At 37.7% G+C, this 11,234-nt stretch overlaps 1 protein-coding gene across 1 annotated transcript in view; it reads right to left on the bottom strand.

The window, feature by feature from the left end:
* Nucleotides 1–5,926: 5,926 nt before the first annotated feature.
* The window catches only part of HACD1 (3-hydroxyacyl-CoA dehydratase 1), a 36,760-nt gene continuing 31,452 nt past the window's right edge, over nucleotides 5,927–11,234 (bottom strand). The window contains exon 7 of the mRNA XM_027847916.1: nucleotides 5,927–6,226. Within this exon, the coding sequence (XP_027703717.1) occupies nucleotides 6,144–6,226 (83 nt within the window). The 3' untranslated portion in view covers nucleotides 5,927–6,143. The remainder of the gene's footprint in view (nucleotides 6,227–11,234) is intronic.

Here is an 11,234-nt window from a genome sequence, read left to right on the forward strand (position 1 = left end):
AGGTATTTCCCCCCATTCCTCCCCCTATGCTGAATCAGACTATCTCAGACTAAAAGTCTTTGAACCCATTACCCCAAGAACACAATATTTGTGTAATAGGACTCCTCCAGATGGTAGTATTTATCTACACAATTAAATTGAACCTCTTCCCTCTTGCCGTGGGAAGAAGGCATTAATTCAATTGTATATTAGCTCTTTTGAGGCATAGCCAGCCTGTCAAGGGGTGAGGTATGATAGCCTAAAAATCTTCTCTGGGTTTTTTCCTTTTTGCCTTTTTTGAACACTTTCCCCAGGCTGTCTCTGCTCTAGACCTGACCCTCTCATCCTGCCTAATACTTGTACCCCTCTCTGTCTGACAACTTTCATACCACATATTAGAAACTTCCATACTTAGGGCCTTCCCCTAATATCTGCCTACTGCTGACATCAGAAATGAAAAATCCTTCAGATGACTTTGATCAAGAACAGGGTGCTGTGGTAGGAACAGTAATTCTAACCTCTCCTTCCCTCCTCCCTTCAAGTTAGTCTAGTTTTTTTTTTTTCTTTAATAGGTATTGAGACCTTGGATGAAACTTGGTTGACTCAGGGAACTAAAGTTTTAAACTGTTGACATCATTCCCTTTACACCTGGGCTCCAGGGGCACTCTGAAGCTTGGTTGGTGGATTGTGATTGGTAGCTCAGACAACAGAACTTCATTGAAATGAATCAACTCGAATGTCCCAGATGTTTGAATTTGTTGATTTGTTGAATGTCCTTCCCCTGCTAAAGCTAAGTCAATCTCTTTTGTTAACTACTTAATTACCCATGAGTATCTTCTGTTGTTCCAATATTGAACCTAAACAAGTAGGAGAATGGTCCAAGTCAAGCCCGGCCCTAAACATACCCCCTTTCCCATAAAATTCATGTTTTTTACCTGAACCAGCAAACTGATCTGATGTGAAGACCAAGGATCTATGTATCTCTTACATCTGGAGGAGATGAGAGCTTAGCAGAATGTGGATGTGCCATGTCCAATGGTAGCCTCTCACAAGACCATTGCTGACCTCCTCTTGCTCTCCCTACCACAGCTAGAAGACCATCATAACCAAGGTTCTCCTATTAGCATCCTTACATGTGCTTTCCCTGCCCCCCACTACCCAGACATCTCATTTTAATCTCTGGGCATTCCTTTGTGTGAGTTAAAAATGCCATCATAAAGGTCTGTTGCTTTACATATCATGTAGGTCTTTAAATCCCAAAGCTGCTGTGATGGACAAAGGGAGATGGCAAATATTGAAAACATATGTGTGTGATGCTGATCACAATCTTTTTTTATATTTTCTTTTGTAGCTATTCTTTAAAAAGCTCACACTGTCAGGGATATCACTGTGAATATCAATTTGGACCTCCTGAACTGAAAAAAAAAACCCAGGATTTTTTGCATATCATTTGAGACAATAATATCAGGCTATTTATGTAATAGCTCACTTTCATCTAGCTCTTTAGGATTTACAAAACATTAGTGCTCAAAAAAACCCTATGAAGTATGTAGTACAGAAGACCACACATCATACATAAATAAATATATATGTATGTATTATTGGAATGTAATCAAGTGCAGTTTAAAGTAGTTCAGCAGCTAGGTGTCTCTGCATGCCAGGCTTTGTGGAATTGAGTTCAAGTTCCATTTGAGGGCATTATATTCAACTCCTGAAGTGCCTGTTCAAAGAAATGCTGCATGATGTTAGAGAAAACCAAAAGAGGAGGAAATAGGAAGTAGATTTCCAAGTTGTTCCAAATATTCTCTACTTTAAAATCAAATTGCTCTAGATTCTCTTCCATAGAGGGGTGAGTGGGTCAATGGATCAATCAATTATCACTACTCAAATTAAACTAACAAGATGCTATGGCCTGATTATTGTTGTTGTTTGTCCTTTGTTTTTGAAGAGGGCCAATGACATCACAAGGTGATGTCTCGACTCACGGGCGAATTGGATTTAAGTGAAGCAGAGCACAAAGTTGTCAGCCTCACTCTCTCCTCCAGGGTCTTCAAAGTCCAGTGGTAAGACAGAAGTCAACAGGACTGTCCATGGCTCTGGATGAAGTGGATGACATTGGCATCTTTGATGTTTGACCAATGTCTAAGTGCTCCATAGCACCTGCTTCTGCTCCTTTCATGGCTGTTGGAACAAATTGCTCACACTTGCCCCTTCCATTGAGGGAGGTCTTCACATGCTTGAAGTAGACACCCCCTTAACTCACCAACATGTCTGAGGCCTGTTGGTTACCCTCAACCTGGGTTAGTCTATCTGCTGAGATAGGTTACTGGGCTACTTCATGTGAAACAGCTTCTTGGAGCCACAAGTGAGAGTTGAATACCAAGTGGACACCAAAAGTGGATGAGCAGGCCTGAAAAGGGCTCAGCAAGCCCTCATACCAGAGGTGCTAGTCCTCCTTGAATACCGCATATACCTCTGATACTTTATAAGAACACCTCCGATGACTTAATCAATCCAGGGAATTAGAATAGATATGAGAATTTCTAATCATTTTGGAAAGAATGAAAGTCATTGGAATGAAATGGCACGCATATGAGTATCTAGACTGGCTAAAGAGACTTGGTTGTATTCTATATGTCTTGTAAAAAATGATAAACCTGTTGAAAAGTGGCATTCTCTTGTCTGGCCAGCCAAGAGGATAAGGTAATCCAGCCAAGACTCTGAAAGGGAATCACTTAGAGAAGAGAACTTTTGTCTACTCTTTCCCATTTCTTGACCAGAGGGTGACCTTGTGAACTTCAAAATGTCAGAAGATTTTGGACTTCTCATTGCATCTAAGCACTCTGGCACTGATGGTTGTGTATGCATTAGACACTGAAGATAAACTAAGTCCCTTAGGGAAAGGTGGCTTCAGGATTCTATGAAACACCTAGGGAAACGCTGCACTATATCTAAGGGAAACTTCATGAAGCTCCTACAAAGGGGAGAAAAAGACTTCCAGGGGCTACATTACCCTCTTTTGTCACATCATAGGCCTTAACTTCAAGCACTTTCCACTGGACTCACTGCATACATACGGGAGAGTATGTCCCCAGTTTGGAGGTATGCTTTATATCAATTGTTCTTGCCAAACAACTTTAGTAAATACTCATTTCTAAAACCTAAGACTGGGTGAATGTGTTACCAATTGATATCAACGGGAGAAACACACTAGCAGAAGCTCATGAGCTTTAATATTAAAAACTACACCACCTTCCCCAAAGTCCTCTAGAATTCTGAGAGAAGTACCAACCTCCCAGGGTCAATGAAAATGAGAAGAGTAGGACTCAAGCCTATAATACAGAAGAATAGAGCTATAAATTTAAAATACAGAAAATAGGGAAGATAGAATAATTCTCTAAAACTTAAGTATATGGTCACTATGCTAATGGAATATGACAAAATATTTTTTGGTTTAAAAATTTTTTTATCTCCATCACAGCTTCTATCAATGACAGCTGCCTAAATATTTCGAAAACAGACTACAACTACGGAAAATTGTTCTTAAGGATGTGATTTAAAATGCTTTTCTTGTTTTAAGATATCAAATAAAAATCCAGTTTTTTATTCTAGGTTACTTTGTGGGAAAACTTTCTCCTGAAAATTTCTGCTATGATTCGGACTCCGTGGAACATCAAGGCCAACCTAGGATGAAATCTCATCATCATGCTGTTTGACTCAGTTTTCTGATACTCAACACCTTCTCAAATTCCTCTGGCTTCTCCCCTCTGATTGGAGTGCTGGAAGGTGGAGCGGTCAACTCTTCCCAAAACAGGACTGGGATCTGAACTTTCCAAGGAATTCTCCACTTTCCATCAGCAGCTCTCTTAGATTTTGACATCATGACCTGTCCTTCCTTTCTTTTCAGTTTCCTTGTGTATATAGTCTTTCCCCCATTAGATTATAAGCTCCTTAAAGACAGGGACTGCCTTTCTTTTTCTTATTTGTATCTCCAGCGCTAAGCAGTATGCCTGGCACATAGTAGGCACTTAATAAATGTTTATTGGATTGAACTACAAAGTTTCTTTTTTTCTTAAAATCTGACCATAAACATCAAGTAAAATGAACATTTCCACATACATAGTAGGACATAAGAGTGTTGTATATGAAACTGCAAATATCTAATATGTTCAATGTAGATTTTCTCAGGATTAAAAAAAAATGACCATAAGTCTTTATGTATATAGTATGCATATGTATCTTGTAAATAAGTAACCCAATAACATCACACATTAGGACATTCAGCTGTATAAAACATTAAAATACAGTTTAATAAGTGAAATGATAGCACCTTTGATCACCAACTTGTTTTAAAAGAGATTTGGCAAACAAAAAAAAGCTCCTGAAATACCAACATCCCTACTACATTAAAGAATTTTGAAAGACGGTCTATAAAATGAAACAAATAATTTCGAAAAATAAGATTACATCTATTGACTGTAAATGTAAACAATATGGTATGTTGAAAGCCAAACTTTAGTCTATGACTCTAGGGGTTCCCCCCCAAATCATATGATAATCTCTCTAAAGTAGGTTAAACAGTTGCCCAAAATCACTTTATTATGAGAAGGAATCAATGTCAACCCAAAACTTAGAAGGGTCATCTTAAAAATTAAAATAAATTTTTAAAAATGTAATAGACATGTAAATTACAGCTATTGACACAGAGAAGAATTTGGGATAAGATGGGAAAGGTCTTTCTTAAAGAGGGTTTAGTTATATATGTAAAGGACCTTGTTATAAAGTGCTTTTTTCTTTAAAAGAGCAACTATGATATAGACACTGATAATAGAATTATAACAAGGTTTTATTCTGGAAGTATGTACTTAGTTTTACTTTTGCTAACTCCTTTAATTCCTGAGAAATAGGAGAAAAAAATATTGGAGAAGTAAAAAGTACTAAGCTAACTTTGGGGGTAAGGGTGGGTATCCAAATAAACTTAAATTTTTTTTCAGAAATGGATATCAGCAGCTTGAACATATTATTAAAGACCACATATACCTAAAGCCAGAATTAGGGGTAGAATAGGCTAGGTACAGGGTGGGCAGCAGCCTGGCAATGCAAGGTGAGTGGGGGCAAAGGGAGACACTTATCAATATGAATATTGTATTTAAAACACACTTTTTTTTTTAATTCCAGAGAGTTTCACAGGCATTTCTATTGTGATCCTTCAAGTCACATGAGTTAAAGCCAAGGCCTAAAGTCTCCAGTGGACAGAAACATCCAGTGGGCACCATTTTCAAATTCAAGGGGACCAAAGTGTCAAACCTTGCCTAGGGCACACAAATGCCTGGCCCTGCCCTTATATGAAACCCCTCACTTAAGCAGGACCACTTGTCATTTTTGTTAACCTCATAATTTTAAGGACAGAGTCCTCCTCACAGCCAGGAAGCTCTGGATTCATCAGTTAACTTCTCAGTGCCCAGGCAACTCTCTAAGACTAAAAGTGTCAAAATAGTTGCAACGCAAATCTTCATTGGTAATGGTAATTGGTAATTGGTAATCTTCATCCAGGAGTTCCCTAGACCCACAAAAAAGTTCTATTATAGAAAACTCTATATGCCCCTCCTGCACCACCACAGATCATATACTTTATTTCATAGCTGGACAAATTAAGTTAGAGGAATATCAATATATTATTAAAGAAATTATGATCTTGGATTTACTTGAGTTGACAAATGTCACTTGAATGGCACTCATTCCCACTCCTATAATATTAAGTCACTAAACTAATTTATTAACATTGATTTTAAAAGATTGTGTTTTTTCAAGGAAAACACTTTACTAAGATTATTGAAGAATTTTTTTTTAAGTAACGTTCCTATCTAATGCTTATCGCATTAACTCCTAATGAGTCCTGATACCTATTAGATATTTAATAATAAAAATCCATTTAACATTTTATGGTTGATATTTGCATAGAACTTACTGCCTTTAGAAGAACATGGCATAATTTGAGGTAAAAAAAATGGTAAATATGAAGTCTCAAGTTAACATTTAGGAAACAATACAATCCAGGGTATTTCAAGATGTCGTTTATTCTTGTTATTAAACTTGGATGATGATGAGGATCAGAGTTTTTGTAAAATCCTTATTCTGAAAAAGCACCTTCCTCATAGGGATGTTTAATCATCTTTTTCCACAATCACCTCTCCATGAAGCACCTTTCTCCTTTGCCGCAGCATGTGAAAATAGAGTTGTGGGAACACTTGATTGAAAAGAGAAAACAAGGAAAAATCTGATAATGCTGCAAGTTAATGATACTATAATTATGTAAACAACTACTTATTGAAAAGAACCCAGATTGAGGGCAAATAAACCTCTTCGTATACACATATGTGTATATATTTCATGTGTACACAGAATATGTGCATAAGATGTATATTCAGATTTTATATAAAATCACAACTGGCACTAATATAGCATTTTAAGGTTTGCAAAACCTTTTACCAATAGTATTTTATCTTAACTGCACAACAACCCTGGCAGGTACTTGGTATGACTTTTCCCCTTTTACAGATGATAAAACTGAGGCAGACAGAGGTGAATTTATTAAACACTTACTATGTGTCAGATACTGTGCTTAGCACTAGGGATACAAACACAAAGAATATATATGTATACACACGTGCATATACATACATACATGCATGTGTGTGTATATATATATATACACAAACACATATGTAGGTGTTTAAATATTTGTATATATCAGAGCAAAACAGTGAATGTTAATGCACTCGAAGCCAACCTCTTTATTTTACAGATGAGATTTAGTCAATTTGTTCAAAGTGGCACAGTCAGAGCTCAGATTTGAACCCAGGTCCTCTGTTTCCATATTCAGAACTCATTTCACCCCCTTGAAAATGCTTAGCTCACGGGGAACTAAAAGTTTCAAGGTCTTTGGGTACAGGAAAGGTTGATATGTTCTTATGTTGTATGTACATATAATATATGGACTTCTATGTAGGGATCTTTTTTTGTAAATATTAATTTAAGTTTTCAACATTCACTTCCATAAGCTTTTTAGTTTTAAATTTTCTCCCTCTCTGCCTCCCTCCCCAAGATGGCGCACAATCTGATATAAGCTCTACATATACATTCCTATTAAATGTATTTTCACATTAGTCATGTGTAGGGATCTTCATGCATATGATCAATACACATTTGATGCTAAAAGAGCAAGTGTCCCAAGTGCTACTTCATACTAAAGTGTAGTAATATCCTAGTCAAGCTGATGCTCATGCAACCAGAGTTCTTCAGTTACAGGTACCACAGTCACCAAAAAGCTAAGACTTTCCAGAACATCTCCAAAGCTGCCTGCTTGAAGCCTTTAGACAAATAGAACATTTTCAAAAACTCTATGAAATGTTTGGAAAAGTCCCCACTTCTCTCTCTTCATTGACATGTAATCCTCATGAGGATTTCCTTTTCTTGTCTCATTGGAGGTGCCAGGAAAGAACCTGGTACTTTTTGGGTTGGGACGTTTGCCTGGTAGCCTGCCCACTAAGGGGTAGCAACAAATGCTGCTACCTTATTGATGGAGAAAAACCTTTGTTTCAGTTCTTTCTGGTTCTGATATAACTCAACAGGGCCAGGGTATAATTAGAAAAAATGAGGAGGGCAACCCTTTTTAAACACACAATGCAGATTCTGAATCAGCTTTGTTATCTGAAAAGTTTAATATTTTGGAATTCAAAGCAGGCCCATGTTACACTTCCATCTTCTGATGAAACATGGTAAAGGTAGGTGGCACAATGGGTTGAGTACTGGCCTTGGAGTAAGGAAGACCAGAGATGAAATCTTGACACTTATTAGCTGTGTGAGCCAGGTCAAGTTAGATATTGTCTTGATTTTTTTTTTTAAACAAAAGATAATGGAGACTGCAAATTACCAGTTGAAAAGCTTGAGTTTGATTCCTGGCTAAATTCTAAAATTAATTATTAAGGGGATGGTTAATGAACAACTTAAAAGGTAACAGTGATCACAAAAATGTAGAATGGCTTCATCAAGAATAGGCCATACAAGACTAGTTTCATTTTCTCAGTGGGGCCAATCTCGTTATCTCAGTTCTCAATAGGGCCAGTTCTCAATATCACCAAGTTGATACATTAGGAGAGTGTTATTAGACATTGTTTGCCTAGAAAACTATTTTTAAAGCAAACTTAAAGCAAATGTGACAGCTTCTCAGGTTCTTCTTCAGGAAAATAATGGGGAGATGTAGGTCATTTGACAGTGCATTGATGTGGAATGGAAATGGTTAAACATAAATTGCAGTCATTAAAGGTTCAGTGTGAATTTAGAAAGGAGTCTCTAGCGTAATGTCCCAGGGATCTATGCATGGCCCTGTGCTGCTGAACATTTTTATCAATAATGCTTCAATAAATAAAAGTTTCCACAGCATGTTTATCAAGATTTTTTTTTAGAAGTAGAAACAAAGAAGGTTTATTTGATATTAAAGTCAATAAGAATAATCCATATCTAACGAAATACAGTGAACATGGGGGACTTTTCTGGCTCATGTAAGCAACAAGATGGTGGACTAGACATTTTCTTCAATCCTCATAACCTCTCAAACCTCTGCAAAACAGAAATGATAGGCCAAAGATAAAACAACTTCAACAACTGTCTCCATGGTCCAGGACACCCAGAATCCAACAGAAGGTAAAAAAAAAAAAAAAAAAAAATCCACTTTTCAAAACTAAATATAATGAATAAAATATGTGTTCTAAATATTGCCTCCATTTACCCCCATACCTGGCTCACATAAAGCTTGTGTCTGGACTTTAACTAATGTTCTTTTTCAATGTAGAATTGTACAGATAGTTTGTACTTTCAAAGAAATCTCATTTTAGACATGTATCCTATTTTCATATACACACATATATACAACATATATGGGCTTATATAATATAAACTTCAATTCCATATGATAACAAATAAAAGGAGAACTATTTATGCCCCCCATCCAAAAAAAAAAAAGATGGCAGAATAAAAGCAGTGACTTGCTTGAGTTCTCCCCCAAACCCCTCCAAATACCTGTACAAAATGGCTCTAGGGGCAGCTAGGTGGCGCAGTGGATACATCACTGGCCCTGAAGTCAGGAGGACCCGAGTTCAGATCCAGCCTCAGACCAAACACTTGACACTTACTACCTGTGTGACTCTGGGCAAGTCATTTAACCCCAATTGCCTTAAAAAAAAAAAGACTCTAAACAAATTCTAAAGCAGCAGAAACCACAAAAAGACAGAGTGAAACGAATTTCCAGCCCAAGACAACCTGGATGGTTGATTGGAAAGGCCTATTGCGCTAGGCTGGGAAAGGAGCGCAGTTCAGCATGGGCCATGAAGGCTACACAGGCAAAGACCAGGCCTCAGCAAACCTGGAGCAGTCCTCAGGGGGTTGAATCAAGGGTTTCCAGACTTCTCAACCCACAAACACCAAAGACAACTTAAAAGGTCAGTAGGAAAGGTCTGTCTGACTGTGGTGAGAGAGGGGATTCGTCTGGCCCCAGTCCCAGCATAGCACCGGGGTGGTGACTGTTTCTGGAGCTCCCAGTCCACAGACTGAGGGGGAATCTAGCAACTGATCAGAGGGGGATTGTAGGGATATCTTTGCTGGTGCTGTTATCTGTTGCTTTGCTTGTGCTTGGATCTGGGTTGCAGCTCTGGGTGGCAGTATTGGGGTGAGGAGGAGCGCTAGTATGGTGGAGCTTGTGGTGGTGGTGGAGAGGGAATCCTCCTCACAGTTCCCAGGCAGAAAAGAGTGCTTGTGGTCACTCGTAGACCAAAGTCCAGACCAGGAAAGGAGTAAACACTTCACCCTTGATTGTACTACCTTGGAAGAACTGAAAATTTACAGGCACCTAGAAGCACCTCTGAAAACAGCTGCACAAAACCCCTGAAGCTTGGGACAGTACATTCTCCACACAGGAAGCAGACCCCTACCTAAACAAAGGGTTTAAAACTCAAGTAATTGGCTGGGATCATGAGAAAACAATGCAAAAAAAGTCAAGACCACAGAATCTTACTTTGGTGACAAAGAATATCAAAACATACAACCTGAAGAAGATAATGAAGTCAAAGCTCCTATGTCCAAAGCCTCCAAGAAAAATGTGAATTGGTCCCAGGCCATGGAAGAGCTCAAAAAGGATTTTGAGAAGCAAGTAAGAGAAGTAGAGGAAAAACTGGGAAGAGAAATGATAGTGATGCAAGAAAATCATGAAAAACAAGTCAATAGCTTGCTAAAGGAGACTCAAAAAAAAAAAAAAAAAACTGAAGAAAATAATACCTTAAAAAATAGCCTAACCCAAATGGCAAAAGAGATCCAAAAAGTCAATGAAGAAAAGAATGCCTTAAAAAAGCAGAATTGGCCAAATGGAAAAGGAAGTTCAAAAGCTCACTGAAGAAAATACTTCCTTAAAAATTAGAATGGAGCAAACAGAAGCTAATGACTTCATGAGAAATCAAGAAATTGTAAAACAAATCCAAAAGAATGAAATAATAGAAGACAATGTGAAATATCTCACTGGAAAAATAACTGACCTGGAAAATAGATCCAGGATAGATAATTTAAAAATTATTGGACTACCTGAAAGCCATGGTCAAAAAAAAGAGCCTAGACATCATCTTTTGAGAAATTATCAAGGAAAACTGCCCTGATATTCTAGAACCAGAGGGTAAGGTAGAAATGGAAAGAATCTACCAATCACCTCCTGAAAGAGATCCCCAAAGGAAAACTCCTAGCAATATTACAGCCAAATTCCAGAGTTCCCAGGTCAAGGAGAAAATATTGCAAGCAGCTAGAAAGAAATAATTCAAGAACTGTGGAAACACAATCAGGATAACACAAGATTCAGCAGCTTCTACATTAAGGCACTGGAGGGCTTGGAATATAATATTCCGGAGGGCAAAGGAGATAGCATTGCAACCAAGAATCACCTACTCAGCGAAAGACTGTCAAGCATTCTTGATGAAAAGACCAGAGCTGAATAGAAAATTTGACTTTCAAATATAAGACTCAAGAGAAGCATGAAAAGGTAAACAGGAAAGAGAAATCATAAGGGACTTACAAAAGTAGAACTGTTTACATTCCTAGATGGAAAGATAATATTTGTAACGCATGAGACCTTTGTCAGTATTAGGGTAGTTGGAGGGAAAAAATTATATGGATAGATAGATAGATAGATAGATAGATAGATAGATAGATAGATAGAT

Source organism: Vombatus ursinus, unplaced genomic scaffold, assembly GCF_900497805.2.
Source record: "Vombatus ursinus unplaced genomic scaffold, bare-nosed wombat genome assembly UNPS02005459.1, whole genome shotgun sequence".
Classification (NCBI taxonomy): Eukaryota; Metazoa; Chordata; class Mammalia; order Diprotodontia; family Vombatidae; genus Vombatus; species Vombatus ursinus.